General features: G+C 52.0%; 3 protein-coding genes across 3 annotated transcripts; 2 read left to right on the forward strand and 1 right to left on the reverse strand.

Annotated features, from left to right (window-relative positions):
• The first annotated feature begins 1 nt into the window (after position 1).
• On the forward strand, positions 2-2816 carry BDW74DRAFT_38646 (ankyrin repeat domain-containing DHHC palmitoyltransferase family protein). Its single transcript, XM_073732659.1, has 6 exons — positions 2-502; positions 571-1374; positions 1429-1501; positions 1556-1820; positions 1871-1983; positions 2036-2816. Exons 1-6 carry the CDS (start codon positions 191-193, stop codon positions 2683-2685), a joined length of 2217 nt encoding a protein of 738 aa, XP_073582448.1. The 5' UTR covers positions 2-190; the 3' UTR covers positions 2686-2816.
• A 2234-nt stretch (positions 2817-5050) lies between these two features.
• On the reverse strand, positions 5051-7180 carry BDW74DRAFT_156107 (L-ornithine N(5)-monooxygenase). The gene is made up of 2 exons (XM_073724947.1): positions 5895-7180; positions 5051-5845 (listed from the first exon to the last, which is right to left on the reverse strand). The coding sequence occupies exons 1-2, from the start codon at positions 6755-6757 to the stop codon at positions 5212-5214; spliced, it is 1497 nt and encodes a 498-aa protein (XP_073582449.1). The 5' UTR covers positions 6758-7180; the 3' UTR covers positions 5051-5211.
• A 5236-nt stretch (positions 7181-12416) lies between these two features.
• Positions 12417-15679, forward strand: BDW74DRAFT_168875 (tyrosine protein kinase SWE1; the record flags this gene model as incomplete). The annotated part of the gene is made up of 3 exons (XM_073726908.1): positions 12417-14292; positions 14347-14894; positions 14951-15679. The coding sequence occupies 3 exons, from the start codon at positions 12417-12419 to the stop codon at positions 15677-15679; spliced, it is 3153 nt and encodes a 1050-aa protein (XP_073582450.1).
• Between the last annotated feature and the right edge of the window lie 480 nt (positions 15680-16159).

Genomic DNA, 16159 nt, shown 5'->3' on the forward strand with positions numbered 1-16159 from the left:
GTCTGTTCGTGAACCATTGTCGTGTGGCTGTTTACCACCTCCGCATCTTCTTCAGCCTTAGCTTAGCGCCTCACGGAATTTGTATCGTGTCAGGTCTCCGCCTCATCCTTCCCATCAATCGCCAAAAGACTTATTCGCTCCTGTGACCACGTTCTCGCTCGAGCTACTTACCCGGTCAAAGAAACGGAGGATGTCTTCCGGGGGTCCCTCATCCGTGCCTCAAGGCAGCAGCAGCAGCAATATTCCTGCTGCCCCGGGTTCAAGTCCGCCTACCGCGCCCTTCGGCAAAAGCGCCGCTACGCCGCCAAAAGTTGCGACCGATGATGTCTCGGTAGAGCTCAATACTATAAAACCGGAGCGCAGTCCGGCCAAGTCGATTCCGCTGGGCGAAGATGTTATGCAGGTTGCTCGAATTGGAGAGGTTTCTGTCATGCAGAAGCTGTTCGATGAGAAGAAGTTCACTGCGAACCACTCGGACGAAGAAGGGATCACACCGTTACATGTGCGTCTGCATCCTCGTGCCTCTGAGCTTCGAAGACTTTCCATGCTGACCATGTATCTCGTTATCAGTGGGCCGCGATCAACAACCAGTATGCAATGTGCAAGTTCCTGATAGACTCCGGAGCCGATGTGAACGCAAAAGGAGGAGAGTCGGTCGCTACACCTGCGATGTGGGCTGCTCAGCGGTGCCATTATTATATCGTCCATTTGCTGCTCCAGAACGGCGCCGATCCGCTTTTGACCGACGTCCAAGGCTACAACATCCTCCATCTCGCAACGATCGACGGGAATGCATTCTTGCTTGTCCTACTCTTACACCAGGAGATTCCAGTTGACGTTGTCGATCAACAAGGGCATACGGGCTTGATGTGGGCAGCTTACAAAGGGTATCCGGCGTGCGTGGACCTGTTCTTGCGTTGGGGCGCGAACCCGAACGCGGTGGATGATGGTGGACTGGCGCCCCTTCACTGGGCTCTTGTCAAGGGGTCTTTGCCGTGCGTTCTCAAGATACTCGAGTATGGCGCGGATCGATTCGCGACGACGACAGACGGTAAAACGCCGGCTCTAGTGGCGCAGGAAATGAACACAAGGCATGTCTGGTACCGTGCTCTAAGCGAATGTAGCTATGATGCGGATGGAAACAAAAAGGTCCTTCCGATGGGCGTAGGCCCCTATATCCGGGACAAAGCCGTCATGTCCAAGTTCTTCTTCCTCTGGCCGTTCCTTCTGCTCTTTGTGGTTCTGTGGATTCTGAGCAATATGGTCGTTTATTTCGCTATTCCCATCGCCGCGGTAGTTGTGTTTGGGCTACAATGGGTCGCCAAAAAGGCTGCCAGTCAGGGCCCTACGGAGTTTAGGATACTTCAAAAAACGGTGAGAGTGGACTTGCCTATGCACTGCCTCTGCAGCCTGCTGATTGTTTTTTAGCCGTTTCTGGCAGGTGTCTTTGCGGGCTCATTATTCTGGGTGTTCATCAGATATGTGCTCTATGTGCTACCAGGTAAGTCTTATCGCAGAATTGAGTCTCTCAAACCATGCTGATTTGCGGTTATAGCGACGTATTCCACAAATCCCTTCCTGAACATCGGTTTCGCCGTGTGCTTCTCCTTGACGACATACTTCTACTTCTTCTCCATGGTCACAGATCCGGGGTATGTTCCGAAACTTGGTAGCAGGAACCAGCAGCGAGCAGTAATCGGCCAACTATTTGAGGAGTGGAAGTTTGACGAGGAGAATTTCTGCGTCTTCTGCATGAACCGAAGGCCTCTTCGTAGTAAACACTGCAGGCGCTGCTCGCGGTGCGTCGCAAAGCATGACCAGTAAGATGTCCTCGACTTTCCCCCAAGCATGATGATGCTAATGCATGCAGTCATTGCCCCTGGATCGATAACTGCGTGGGAGCCAATAACCTGCGGCAGTTCGTTCTGTACATTCTTTGCCTGGAATTTGGCATTATCCTCTTCTTGCATTTGACGTTCAACTGTGAGTAGCGTCCTTTCCGGCGTGTTAGAGCCTACATTAATAAAGCTTCTAGATATCAATGGATTGCCGGCGCCCGCGGAACCAAAATGCAATGTGTTGAATGATCAAATATGTGATTTCGTGCTTCGGGATACCTTTACCCTTCTTCTTGATGTCTGGATTGCTATTCAGCTGGTCTGGGTTACCATGCTTGGCGTTGTCCAGCTTGTTCAGGTCTCCCGTAACCAGACGACCTTTGAAAACATGAGGGGCCACTCGATGGACCGCGGTCATTCCAGCACCCGCGCTTTCGCTTCTGCCGTCACAGCGGGCACGACATCTCTCGATGCAGCTGGCCTCTCAGCCTCCGGTCAAGGCCCGAATCCAGCGCTGGCGCAAGGTGGGCATCGGCACCGGGGTGGCTGCTTAAAGCAGTGGTCATCCCTCCTCGGTTTTGACACTTTCTTCGCAACTGCGCGAGATGGTCTTCGCGACGGGCCTCGTGCTGCACGACCGAAGAATCCCTTTTCTCGCGGCGTCGTCACTAACTGCCGCGACTTCTGGTGCGATCCAGCGCCGTACTTTGGCAAACGGGAACCTGGCTTTGCCATGCTCGGCGGCGAAATCGTCAACTACAACAGTATGTACGAGTCCCCGTCGCGCATGCATAGTGGTGGCGACTACCGGAGTGTGCCGTACGATGAATCGGCGGACATTGTATAGATCGAACAACGGTTGGCAAGGTACGAGGTTAGGCACGAAGCTCGAGGGGATATAATGATTCACTGAACGATCCCATCCTTGTCTGTTGGGTAATGAGGTTTGTTCCTTGTATAGTGTTGCATATACAATTCAGCGCCTGTATATACTGTGAGGCATGATTGGCATATATACCTTATGATAATGTGTATACTCAGTTCTTTAAGCTCCCAAGCTGAATCCTCTTCTCACGGAGGGCCCATGTAAACGGCTCCTCTGAGGTAAATGAAAAATACACCCGTAATAGTGAGAACCCCCCACGCGAGAGAACCCCGAGATCCGATATCGCACATTGACTGCAAAATTTCCTTTCCGCCTGTCTCACTCGCCGTCCTCTCATCCCGCATTGCAATTCGGTACCGTCGTATTTCCGCCTTAGCGTGTGGTTCCGGTGGGCACCCTGAAACCCAAATCCCACACTAGCATCTTATCTCGGCTAGCAGCTGGTTTGGCTTTGGGCCGCTGGCCTTGGCCCTTGGTTCTGGGTGTCTGGGACCCGAGACGGTGAATTGGCCACGCGTGCGTGGGTGGTTTGGTTGGTTGGCTGGTCTAGCGGTAGTGGGAAGGTTACAATGCTTACGCCGAAGCTCCCAGCAAGGCGCTATATATTTATAGCTAGTATAGGAAGATTCTTCAGGGAAGCTCCCTGTAGCCGGAAGCTTGAAGGATCAAGGACGCGCTACGTACAGTGGTACACGGACCATGATCAGAGTAATCTATTGTGGAGATGATTGATTTGATTGATTAGGGCTCAGCAGCAGGATCATACCATTGCTCATGCCATTCTTGCAGTGTCCGGGCGATAATGACCTCGAATTGCTCTTGCAGCTGCCTCATCAAAGACCGGAACCGATGCTACCTTGAGTCCACCCAGCTACTGCACTCTGTATGTATGTGTCAATTCCAGCTCCAGCTCCGCCGGCCTGCAGGCTGCAGGCTGCACGTGAAAGCAGCTCCGCGAATCCCGGCCTCTCCGACCCAGGAGTTCCAACTTCCAACTGCGACGCCTGAGCTGCGAACTGCATGGCCCGGTTCCGGCGGGCTGTTGAAAGTCCCTGGTACCTACCTTAGTAAGGGTCTAAGGCTCTTTGCCGAGTCCCAGCTCCTGTACGTATGCAGATCGCAGTCAAAGCGGTATCTTCATCCGAGGTTGTCGAGTGCTCGCTTATAGAAGCTCAAAACGGCCTTTCCAACGATCTGTCAGGCCTCGCTTCATGGTAAATGCTGCTGGGCTGTATGGCCTGTCCTGCCGATTCGACCGAAGTAAGATACTTATCAGGCCGTACGATAACGCAAAATATTACGGTGATGTCTTGACTCTCTTGAGCTGATATGATCGGCAAGCCACCCACGAAAGAGGGAGAACCAGTCACCGGAGGATTCAAGGAAAGCGAGTCGAGGAGACCAAGAGTGGCCAAGATCTTAGTCAAGCCATGAAAGGAGTGAGTGGTGTGGCGGTTAGGCTACCTAGATTTGCTTCTTCAGCGTTTTGGCAGGGCTAGGCTTGAAGTCTAGCTCGGGTTTGAATTCTGAATGGAGTCGATGTCCGCGGGTTTTCTTGGTGGTTGGGACACCGCTCAAAAAGCGGGCGTCGGCTTCAGAGGCTTGGAAGTTGGGAATCTGTTACGCACGGAGTAAGTGATACCCCGGTGGATCAATCTGATAATAACTCGCCGTTGATTTCGGATTTCCTATAAACTTTTCCGAGTCACTTGAACAATAATGTTAGCTGGAAGGTCAAGATTCTGCAGGCATAATTTGCAATAACGTATTCTGCAGTCAGCATAAACCCCTACCAGGATCACGATCCTCGCACAAGTGTAACATTAAACAGCGGGAAATTGCGATGGACTTGGGAGCTGCCAAGAATCAATTTTTATCAGATGAAAAATCTGATTAGATATCGATCAGTTCCGCGATGGGTCTCGTTCCGGCTCAACGCTCCCAATTCCTGTTCGGACCGTACAGACTTCTCGTCCTGGACTTTCAACAATTATTGGCTCGCTTGTATATCGATATCTCGCTTTTGGTGAGATCTGCAGTTCCGAATGATCTGAATTTCTTGACGCTGAAAGCCACCGACGTGAGCGTTGTCGGTCGCGGCCGGTTGGAATTGAACGTGGTCTGGCTTTTGGTGTGGGTCGTAATCGGGACAAAGAGGGAATGAGCTGCAGTGTCAGGAAGTAACCTTGACAAACTGACCCTTGACGTCTCGGAGAAGCAAGTCAAAACTCACATTCGATCAACCTGTCTCTCACTTTGCTTGTATAGAGCCAGCGGTGAGGCAGAAGCTCCCTTTCTTGATCTATACGGATTACAAACTTCAGCATTGTAGGGAGAAATCAGCAAATATTCATGAGTATCTATATAGCCAATCAAATTACACAATAAATGTCAAGTGGAATCCGCTTTTTTACTCCCACGCTAATGTACTCCATACATCAAGCGGGTCCACCAGCTTCTTCGTTATTACTTTTGACTCGGAATTTTTCACAGCATAGCGCGGAATCTGGTGTCCGGCACCGCCGCGCTCTCAAGCTGCTCTCCGAAGATCGATTCCACCATTTCGCCACCTCGCGCGGCCAGAACCGACAGCAGGCTGTCACTCAGACCATGCGTCTGCTCGTTGCTGCCCTGCAGCCAAATTCCTGCTTCGATGCTGACTTTGCTCCGGTCCAGGTCAACGCGGTAATCTCGGCTTGGGGTCCAGCGATCCTGCGTCGCCGGTCGCAGCTGCTGTACCTTGCTGAGCAACTGTTCGTGGCCGTTGCGGTTGTAGCCGGTGGCGACCATAAGCGCATCCACCTCCAAGACTTCCTTTCCGTCACCGACGAGGCTATCCTTGCCATCTTTGACTGCCTTGACATGCACCCGCATCCGCTTGTTCGGTCCGTAGTGTTCGACGCGAGTGATCTTGCGGCCGGGGAGGACGCGGTGTTGCCATTGGGTCTCGTCGGGGTTCTTGACTCTTTGGAGGTACATTTCGTTGTAGATTTCCTCGATCAACTCAAGTCTGACGACACTGTAGTTCGTAGCTTTATCTTGTTTGAGGGAACGTTGGCGTTCGGAGGCCGAGAGGTTGAAAAACGTATCCGTTCGCTCGGGGTTGAAGACCTCGTTCACGCTGATATCGGGTTAGTCCGTTTCTTAGGCACAAGATATAATAGACTTACAATGGAGAGTCATCGCTAGGTCTCATAGCGGAATCTCGCATGATGAGCGACGTCCTGGAGTTGGGGTACCGCCTGTGAAGGTCTTGGAAAATCTCAGCAGCACTCTGGCCGCTTCCGAGGACTGCGATGTTATAGGGCTCGTTGTTGTCCTTGAGCAGAGTGGGCAGAACAGCACAGTACTTGGATGAGTGCATGATCCGAGGATCTTGGGGGAGCTCGGCCGGCAGCTTTGCACTGCCTCCAAGGGCAAGCACAACCTTGCGCGCACTCCGCGATGATATCTCACCGGTCTCCACGTTGCGGGATAGAACGGTAAAGTAGTTGACTACCGGGCTCTCTGGGCTCGACTTGCCGGGGAGCACCTCAATCACCTCCTCGCCGTAAGACACAACATCCGAGAACTGGTTGGCGCACCAGCGCATGTAGTCTTCAAATTCCATCCGGGCTGGAAGGAAGGTGCTCAGGTTGGTGAAATGGATCAGGCGATCCTTTTGATGCAGGTAGTTGAGGAAAGTGAAGCTGCTGCGAGGGTCACGGAGAGTGGCAAGGTCTTTGATGAAGGAAATCTGCATTTTGGCACCGGGAATCTGCATTCCAGAGTGCCAGGCAAACTGTTTCTGACGCTCCAAGAAGGCGACCTTGGGCTGCCACCCGGAGGTGGGAGCACATTTGTTTAGACACGGGTCGAGGGCGTCGTGGAGAGCTACGGCAATCGACAGACTTGCTGGGCCAAAGCCGACGCAAAGCAGATCGTGCAGCTCATCTGGAGGAGTAGGCCGCAGGCGTTGAGGGGCACGTTGCTGCGCTAGAGGCATCTTGCGATAACTCTGAAAGTCCTCAGACTTTCTCTGAAGGGGCTCCATTGGTCGCTCTGTTCAAAGGAAATAGCAAAGGCAAAAGGATGGGTATCAGAAAATCTATCGCAAAACAGATCAGAGTGAAATTGGAGCTCCGAGAAAAAAGATGAGATCGTCGGAGAGATGGAAGGGTCGGCCGTTATATATGGCCGGGGTGGACATCGAGGAACAGGGAATAATCAGATTATCAGAGAGACCCATCCTGCTAGTAACGGAGGTTGAGCTCTCGTAATGGCTGGAAATTGCAAATTCGCATCGGAATACAATACGGCAACAGAACCAGAGCCTTGAGAGTGGGTTTTGACAGGACATCGGGCCGTGAGGTGTTCCACACAAATGACGAATTCAATGTCACTCCCACTGTCAGTTGGCAGTTGGTTCCCTGAGCGCACGCACTGCCGGAACACGCCATGCCATGCTACTCTGCTGCCCGTAGTACGGAGTAGCCTACTTGGCTGAGAATGGCCAGAAATCTTCAGGCAGAGAGAGCCCCGCAGTCCAAGCACCGAAGAACGTGGGATATGGACTGATTAGATCCGACATCGGGATACTTCCGAACCTACTTCTGAGTCGAACCTTCCTTTGTCGAACAATTGAATTGTCCCGGCGCGCAAGTGGCATGATTCTATAATTTGATCCTGCTGTCGAGGGTCAGAGCTCGGAGTACTCCCGTCCAACACGGCATTCCGCTGTGCCTAGGGAACATTGCATGCAGGCCTATCTGCGAGGCGGCGGGGTAATCCAAGCACATTCTAACGACAATTTGTGCATGAACCTTTACACAAAACATGGTTATCTGATTTATATATATCCTTGGAGCTTCTGAGTTGGAATCCCAGGTAGTCGCTAAAATGGCAGGAATGTTTTTTTTACTACTTGCCAGCTACTACATACATCCAAATCCCTGTTGCCCGATTTCAATCTGCTCTCTGCCACTATATCCCCCACGCCAAAGTTACGCCGAAGCAAGACACCGGATGCAGATCGCCAACTGTTGCGCTGCAATCCCTCGTTAGCTCAGGCTGAGGAACATGGACCAAATTGTTGAGTCAGTAAGATCATCGTCGCGTGAGGCCATGCCTGGATGGCGTACACTTTGGTATCTTTACGTGGTAGACGACGGGGCCCTTGAACCCACGAGCTTGGCTTACACATGCAATTAACATGGGTCCCTGCAGCCAACATGGACTAACATACCCAATGTATGGAACGGCCCTGCATCAGATGTAGCTTAGGAGCTGCTCGCTTGGGGTACGAATGATGATGACCTCCAAGAATATAATTTCCCCTTAGGCAGTGCTCTGGCCAGAATTGGCCTAGGACAGCTATTCTAAGATACACAAACCTCACAGATTTAAGAGAGTATCGGGCACTATGATCAGCTTGACTGAGATCTCCATTTCGGCGTTTGTCTCGCGTCCCTGCCCCCAGCACTACTGCTACTTCCGACTAGAGTACGTGGAGCGTGAATATCCCACCCCAGTGCTCCGTATCCCACGCGAACACCACATAGGGACTTATCCTCGTTTATACTGTCTGTTCCAATGGAATACAGGTGTGTCTACATACCTTTCCTGGTTGCAAATGTCTGCATCGTGGTTGGTGGATGTATTACTACGGGGCCAAAGCTCCCTTCCAAGTGGGTGCTAGAGGGTGCCTGTGACCATGGCGCAAGTCATCTGCCCATCTCATGGCACTGCATTCAACTCACAAGATCAATCATCACTGGCATTTCGGTTATATTTTCTAAGGTCTCGTCATCGTCTACGTCGAATGAGGTACTATGTATCTCATACGTAGAAGCCCTCAAGGGAGGGTCGATATAATCTCTGGTCTGTGGCAGTATGATGCATCCTAAACTCTAGCTGCCTGCTGGCCATTGCGCCGTAAATTCTCCACCTCCGCAACTACGAGGCCCCCATGGCCATAACCCACTTTGACGGCTGGACGAGTCGGCCCGTGGTGTTCATGCTCTGGAGCGGAACATCCTGCGTCCACCACGGCGGGTGCGATTAAGACGGCTTGTGCTTATTGGAATGCAAGCTTTGAAACACCTGGCAGGTTACGACAGTGATACTACTGCACTAAACTCCTTACCAGTGTCCTGGAAGCATGATCTTCGGCAAGGAGCGCCCGGTCATGCCCAGCTACTCTTACTCCAAAGCCTTCTACCTTCGCGCCTTGCATGTTGACAGCCAAACATCGTTATCTGCAAGAACTGCAAATGCCATTGCAGCCGCTCTAGTCAGTATACATGAGCACGGAAATGTCGGCTCCCAGGCGGGAGGACTAGAATTTTCTGCATTGCGCCATACAGCCAACTCATCCTCGAACGAGTCTATGGAGACTCCCCAATTCTATGAAGCCTGCACAGCACTCTTGGTGAGAATACTCTGGGTTGGTGGCTTCAGTCTGCGCAGATGCTAGCATTAGTCCGGTATCTGCAAGCTCAAGAGGATCCAAAACGCAAAGGACTCGTGCTCTTTTTGATCCGACGACTTTTCCTTGCTCGATGTCGCCCATAGATGAGGAACCAACCGCTGCCATTTAGGAACGATACTCCTGCGGTTTCCTGAGAGCCTGGATTCGAACCATACCTGGGCTTCTTACTTCCAGTGAGACTAAGAACAGGTCGAAGCCGCCACTGTTGCCGTTCGTCGCTCATCATCATACACAGGCTGCCACAGCCAACATCGGACTAAGGGTTCGCCACCGGGCTACCTAGACGGCTCTCGGATCAACGATAGAGCCTCGCTGGCTTACCTGGATCTCTCTACCAGTATTACTCTAGCCCACTCCCAGTAATCGAATACTTGCGCCCCTTGAATGAGCTTTTGGCTACAGGGGTCTATGCGCCTGCAAAGTTTCGAGGTAGAGGCTACTATTGACATTGTCGGCAATCTAGCTTGCCCGATCGAAGGAAGGGCAAGCTTATAGGCAAGATGGCTAGAAAACAAGGAAGCCGGAGGTCACCCCGCAAAGGGATACGCAACTATGGAAACATACCTAGACCTGTCATATTCGGCTCGCGGTGGGTTAGAGAAGATTAGATAGCGGCCAGCAAACCCGGGGAAGATACCAAGATGCGGTGTGCTCATAAGGTTATCCTCATGCAGGGCTCAACCAGAACTAGCGATTTTATACTTGGTTGTGCTGGGAATATTGGTATGACGATGCAATCGGTGAAGAGCTGCGGTCCTGATGCAGTCTCTTGTCGACTCGCAGGGTTAAACTTATTGATTGAATCAAGGGATGCATGGGTCACTGGGCAATTGATGCGCTTCAATATTATAGCAAAACTGGGTTGTGCGTTGGGACAAATTGCGGTCTAGAGAGTGGACTTAGGGTAGAGCAGTTATATATTCTACTAGTCGTCAGGGACAACCGGTGCTTCCCCAGCAACTTTATCGCGGGTTTTACCAGATCATCTCATCGAAATGAGATGAGATGTGCGACGTATCGTCATTTGATTACTTTTGTGCCTATCTACTCCGTACTTGAGTACCAATGATGCTCATGCTCTATGTAAGACGGGGTCCTTTAACACGGACACCGGATGAAGCCGATGACAGCATTGAACATTCCCTGTGGAGTGAGCCAACCACCAACCACAACCTCCAGATCTGCTGACACGACGACGTAGATACCCAAGTCAATGAAGATCCCAACCGATTATCACCTTATCAAGGGATGTCCATAACAGTTGCAGCACAATTTATGATGTCGATGCTCTGGACTTGGATACGTCAGACGAGGGAGATGGCACCGACGTCACACGTGGACAGAGGGGCTTTGTCGCTATCTGAGCGCATCGCACAAGCAGCTCAACAGATGAGGCCGGCCAGCTATGATGGAAGCTTTGACTAAATGATATGCATCGCTTTGGACTACAACCCCAGAGGCGCAACCTAATCCCAGGCGAGTTTGTGAGCCTCACTTTGAATTTCGTAGCGGTGTGCTGACTCATTGTTTATTTATTTTGTATTGTACTAGGTATTGATTCTCGCGACGACGATGGTGAGAGACTTCAGGAACAGCTTTGCCACTCGACCCAGCCCAACTGGAAATCATGATAGTCATGATATCAGTTGTGCAACACGGTGGCGATGTGCTTGGGTAAGCAGAGCATAAATACACGCATGCAGGGGAGGGCCAGCTGCGTTGGGTATGATCTTATCGAGCCGCGGGCATTATTGCGACCACTATCGATAGCTCGATACGCTGTTTGCGCCCCTCTGAAAGACTCCCGAGGTTCAGCCTCGAGTATGCCGCGCTCTGGACCAGCTGGGGGGTACTGGATCAACGCTCAAGAAAATCGCGATAGCATTCTAGATACTATCTTCGTAGCCAGTTCGTATAGGAGGAGAGTGTAACATTGTCACAGGCTGTAATGTGCCTTGGTGGCGCGTGGACGTGAAGGGCGCTAAGCTCGTTTGAGCCAGGGAAACAACAGACCGCACGCGTCAAGTCGCGTAGGCCCCAAACATCCCCAGCCCAAAGTTCCCGCCCCCAGTGGCCGCTGAAGACGAGCGAAGAGGCGCTTCGACGGTCGGGCACGCTGTCAACTTTTTCTCCCTTCCCCAGTCGTGTGTCATCCGGCCAGGGCCTGCTCTCCATATCTCCATCGACCCCGTCCCATGTATTTCTCTATTCCTCCGTCTTTCCCGTGCCATCCAGCTGATTATTGCTTCCCATTCGAAGTCTAAAACAGGAACACCCCCTCCCCTCTGTCCCGCAAGGGAGATCCCTCGGCTGATTTTCTTCAGCGAGTGTGGCCGCTGCATACCGCAAGTTCCATCAGTATCCGCCCCCTCTCTCGATCCATCCGGTCGCCCATCCCTTCCTTCGCCCTCATCCATTATCGATTCATCATCGCGTGGCTGTCTGTTTCCAGAAAGTCAGCTTCAGGTTAGCAACCCCTTGCGCTGTCCGCGGCCTGGCGAGCCCATTTGTTGGGGTTTAAAGAAAGGGAGAAGGAAGGGACACGCAGACTCGCTGCTGCTACTTCTCCTGCATTCGAATCAAATCAGTGGCTCGTCGCATCTTCGGCCTGTCTCTGGCGCATCCGAACCGTCGCAGTGCCGCAGTGTGTCGCAGCTTTTGCCCTTGTCTCGAACTTGCGCGCGGTCTGGTCGCGCCTGCACATCTCGCGCCGGCGCCTGCCTATTCTGACACCTGAAACATCCCTACCATTCTCGTTTCATCTAGGCGCTTGGGGAACCCAACAAGTAAACAACAGACCTTCGGTTTCATCGACGCGCCGGTAACTTGGAGCTCGCCGAAAGGCGCTTCCGCGACATCGTCAGCCAGCGTGTATGGGGTTTGCCATAAAGCGATCTCTTCTGAAATTCCTCAACGTTCCTTGGCATTGTGATGTCAAATCATAGCTCCATTTGCCTCGTTCGCTTGTTCTTTGTTATTATCGCGCACTGTTCTCACATTCCATCACGTCGGATATCGACTCCCTCGGCCCCGGTTGGCTTATCGTGAAGGAAAAGAGAGCCGCCTGTTCACCTTGTTGTGATTCCTGCTGCGCCTCGAATAGCTGACTGGCCCTCGACACGACGGACTCCAAACATAATAAGCTCTCACTTTTACTTCATATTCTACTCACCAAACATTGGGTGTCTTTCGCCTCCATCAAGCTGCTTCAACCTCATCAACAATGGTCGCAACATTTTCACCTCACCGCGACGCGGGTGGCACATTACACCTGCCATCGCATTCTGGCATCCACCATATCGATGCAAACACGGCAATCCGACAACTTCGTCGGTCATTCTCGCGCTCGCCCTCCAAGAGTTCAAGTTTTTCTCTTCTAGCCTCTCGAAATCACTCCCCATCCAAGAACTCCTCATATGCTTCCTCCCCTTTGTCACCATCGCGAAGGTCTGCGCAAGGCAACTTTGTGCTCTTCCCCAGCTCCTCTCAACAGTCACCGTTCGCCGTACCGTATCCGCCCAGCGCTAAGATTTCGCGTCCTCCCATGCGCCGCGCGCGCACTTCTCCTCGGAGCCCAGTCAAGCGCGCTCTGAACGTGTCGACTGACCAAGGGAACGCGAAACCTGTACATGAGATCTCCGTCACCCCGGGCGTGGAAAACTCTTCTACGCTTCCCGGAATTAGCGTCTCACCCGAAGAGATGAGTGGTGGTGTCGGTACATGCTCAGATGAATCCGCTATATATGCGGATGGTGCACCAAGTACTCGCCCATCGGCGTCGCGGATTGAGAAACGACGAAGTGGCACTTTCGGCTCAGCTGCCAGCCCGATGAAACGAAGCGACGGTATCATGAATCTAGACCGTGCATCACGGGGCAGTCCTTCTGCAAAGCGACGAAGTGTTCAAACAGTTAATCTCACCGGAGACTTCAGCATATTCGACAGCGAAAACGTGACGAATACAGCGGAGGATGCGCAACTGGAAGAGATTGATTTGGAAAAAGACGCAATATTCTTTCCCACTACCACGACACCACCTTTCAGCCCCTTTGCGACTGTCCCTAGACGGACTTCTTCTCTGCGGCGGTCAACACTGCAGCAGCGTCCAAATGAGCGATCCTTGTTTTCTCGAACAAGGGCTTTGGGAGACCCAGAGGAACCCGACGCTGGCACACCTCTAACCGTTCGTTCCCGTCCATCATTGGACCACAACACCTTTTCGCCTCATCGCGAGAGCCTGTTCTCACCACGCCCTGCCCAGAGTAGCTCCTTGTTCTCAAACTCGCACGGCGCAATAACCCGAACGGCCGCCCACCCATTGTCCCGAACAATCACTCAGTCTTCGTCCAGCTCTAGCTTAGTAGACGATTCGCCCACTCATGAACCGCCGCAGAAGAGTGATCGTCCTAGGGCAATCGTCAACTTTTCAAAATCACTTCCAGCGGGTGCCACCCGGCCCACGGCTGCACGTCATCTCACTCGCGAGGACTCAACGTCGTCAACAGACTCCTTCGCTACGCCCGAGAACTACAAACTCGTCAAACCCCTTCCAGCTGCATTCATGTCCACCGGCCTCATATCAAAGAGGAACCGTAACGTCGACGATTCTCAGAGCATGCTAGGTTTCAGCAAGAACATGCCTGATACTCCGTGCAAGAGGCCCGTCAATTTGTTCGCTGCTAGCCAAAGAGCCCAGCCAGATGAGCCACTTGGAAGGTCGACGCTAAGTAATGCTATGGATATGCCCCCTCCGTCCCCTTTCAATCCTTCCAGTGCGCGTCCTAAACAGGGGCCATTTGCGCGAGGCATGGGAATCTTCGGTAATAATTCTAATCGACCTGACGCCTCGCGACGCGGAAGCTTAGCTAGTATCGATGGTGATGACGGGTACGGGTTGCACACACAGTCGCCTTCTAACCGCCAGGATAGCCTGCCACTCAGTGAATCGGATTTCCCCCCCACGCCCACAAAACAATCATTCTTCCCGTCTCGAACCTACCCCCCTACTGCCTCACAAATTGCTTCTCTCGAGCGATTGTCCGAGGCGAGAGGTACAAACTCTAGTCCACTGCATGATAGATTCCAACATGGATCACCTCGTACGCCTCAAGAACACTTCTGCCCTCCCGATCCCAGTGGCCTAACTATCTCAGGACACAATGACCGGCAATCTGCCCAGTCAGACTTCAACCCCTTCAATTTGCCAGCCACCCCAACTGGTCCGCGCGACTCTTTCATCGGAAAGAGACCCAGTCTCCCTTTGAATATACACCATACACCTGACGTGGATCCATGCCTCACATCTCGCTTTGAGCGCGTTGAACTTGTTGGCACCGGAGAATTCTCGCAAGTTTACCGTGTTTCGCAGCCAAATGACGTGTCTCTGCCATCGATATTCTCAGCTACTCCTAGGTCTTTCAAATCACTGCCTGACCAAGTTTGGGCGGTCAAGAAAGCAAAACAGCCGTACTCAGGACTGAAGGATCGTGAACGCCGTATTCGAGAAGTCGATGCACTGAAAGCTCTTACCAACTATGACCATATCATATCCTTCGCTGACAGCTGGGAGGACAATGGTCATCTTTATATCCAAACAGAGTATTGCGAGGAAGGCAGTTTGGATGTCTTTCTCACACAAGTGGGACTCAAGGCGAGACTGGATGATTTCCGAATCTGGAAAATATTGCTTGAGTTGTCTACGGTAATTATTCACGAGTCTATTCTGGATATTACAGCGCGATTGCTAACTGTTAACAGGGCTTGAAACATATTCATGACTCCGGTTTCATACATCTCGACCTCAAACCAGCTAATATACTGGTCACTTTCGAAGGTGTTTTGAAGATTGCCGATTTTGGCATGGCGACCCGATGGCCAGCCGAAGAGGGCATAGAGGGCGAAGGCGATCGTGAATACATTGGACCGGAGATCCTCATGGGAAGATATGACAAGCCGGCGGACATCTTCTCACTCGGCCTGATTATATTTGAGATTGCTGGTAACGTCGAACTTCCGGACAACGGCCTTTCGTGGCAGAAGCTTCGGAACGGTGACATGAGTGATGTTCCGAGCTTGACTTGGAGCTCTGAGACCACAGTTTTCCGCGATGCGTCCGGGAACCCAATTTCAGAGGAGCCATCGTTCAAGGAATTGTGCGGATCTGACTTTGGGGACGACGATTTCGGCACACCTGATCTCTTTGGAAGCAACCGAGAGCGAAAACCGATCCACTTTACCCGGAGTAGCGAGCTAGCCGACCCCCCGGCTTTCATGATTGACGCCAGCCACGAGCAATCTCTAGATAAGATCGTGCGGTGGATGATCTCCCCTGAACCGTCAGATCGACCCACTGCTGATCAAATACTGGAGTCTTTTGGAGTCCAATTTGTCGCGTCTCGGCGTCGGGCTGGCGCCACTGTGTATGAGGGCAATTGGGGCCCTGCCGATGACGTTCTCGCGGAAGATGCCGAAATGATCGATGTTTGATTAATACGACCTGTCATATTATTGCATTTGGACGGAGTTGGTGATTTTCTCGGATTCCCCTACAGTACCATCTAACGACGGCGTTCCTGCGGCTATTACGGACTTTTTAATCTCACATTTTCCTGGGACCACCACACTGACCTAGACGGTGGGTTATTCGATATGCAAAGGATACATACATTTTGGCCTCTGCTATCTCCGCCTCCCACCTCAGCGATAATCACCCATCTTGGCTAATACCCTACCACCTTCTGCGCTTAGCTATCTGCGTTGCGCACAGGGTTATTACGCTCCTTATTTCATTTCCTTTGTTTTTGTACCACCACACCAATCTAGCCTTGATGCTTGGGTTTTTTCTTCGCGCTCTGTATCAATAACATCCGCGTGGTTGGATTCCTACCTTTTCTTCTTTTTTCGATTTTCTTTCGAGACGCACATCGCCCCGAGTTCTCTCTTCACATTTTGAAGCAAGGCGTCTCC

The sequence above is a fragment of the Aspergillus multicolor genome (genome assembly GCF_047715735.1).
Source record: "Aspergillus multicolor strain CBS 133.54 unplaced genomic scaffold BDW74scaffold_18, whole genome shotgun sequence".
NCBI lineage: Eukaryota > Fungi > Ascomycota > Eurotiomycetes > Eurotiales > Aspergillaceae > Aspergillus > Aspergillus multicolor.

What these genes read in the sequence shown, in the direction of transcription:
- BDW74DRAFT_156107 (XM_073724947.1), bottom strand. Translation starts at nt 6,757, where the DNA reads ATGGAGCCCCTTCAGAGAAAGTCTGAGGACTTTCAGAGTTATCGCAAG. An exon ending in CCTAGCGATGACTCTCCATT is followed by an intron (nt 5,846 to 5,894) that starts GTAAGTCTATTA and finishes ACCCGATATCAG; the next exon opens with CGTGAACGAGGTCTTCAACC.
- BDW74DRAFT_38646 (XM_073732659.1), top strand. Translation starts at nt 191, where the DNA reads ATGTCTTCCGGGGGTCCCTCATCCGTGCCTCAAGGCAGCAGCAGCAGC. An exon ending in AAGGGATCACACCGTTACAT is followed by an intron (nt 503 to 570) that starts GTGCGTCTGCAT and finishes TCTCGTTATCAG; the next exon opens with TGGGCCGCGATCAACAACCA. An exon ending in CTTGCATTTGACGTTCAACT is followed by an intron (nt 1,984 to 2,035) that starts GTGAGTAGCGTC and finishes TAAAGCTTCTAG; the next exon opens with ATATCAATGGATTGCCGGCG.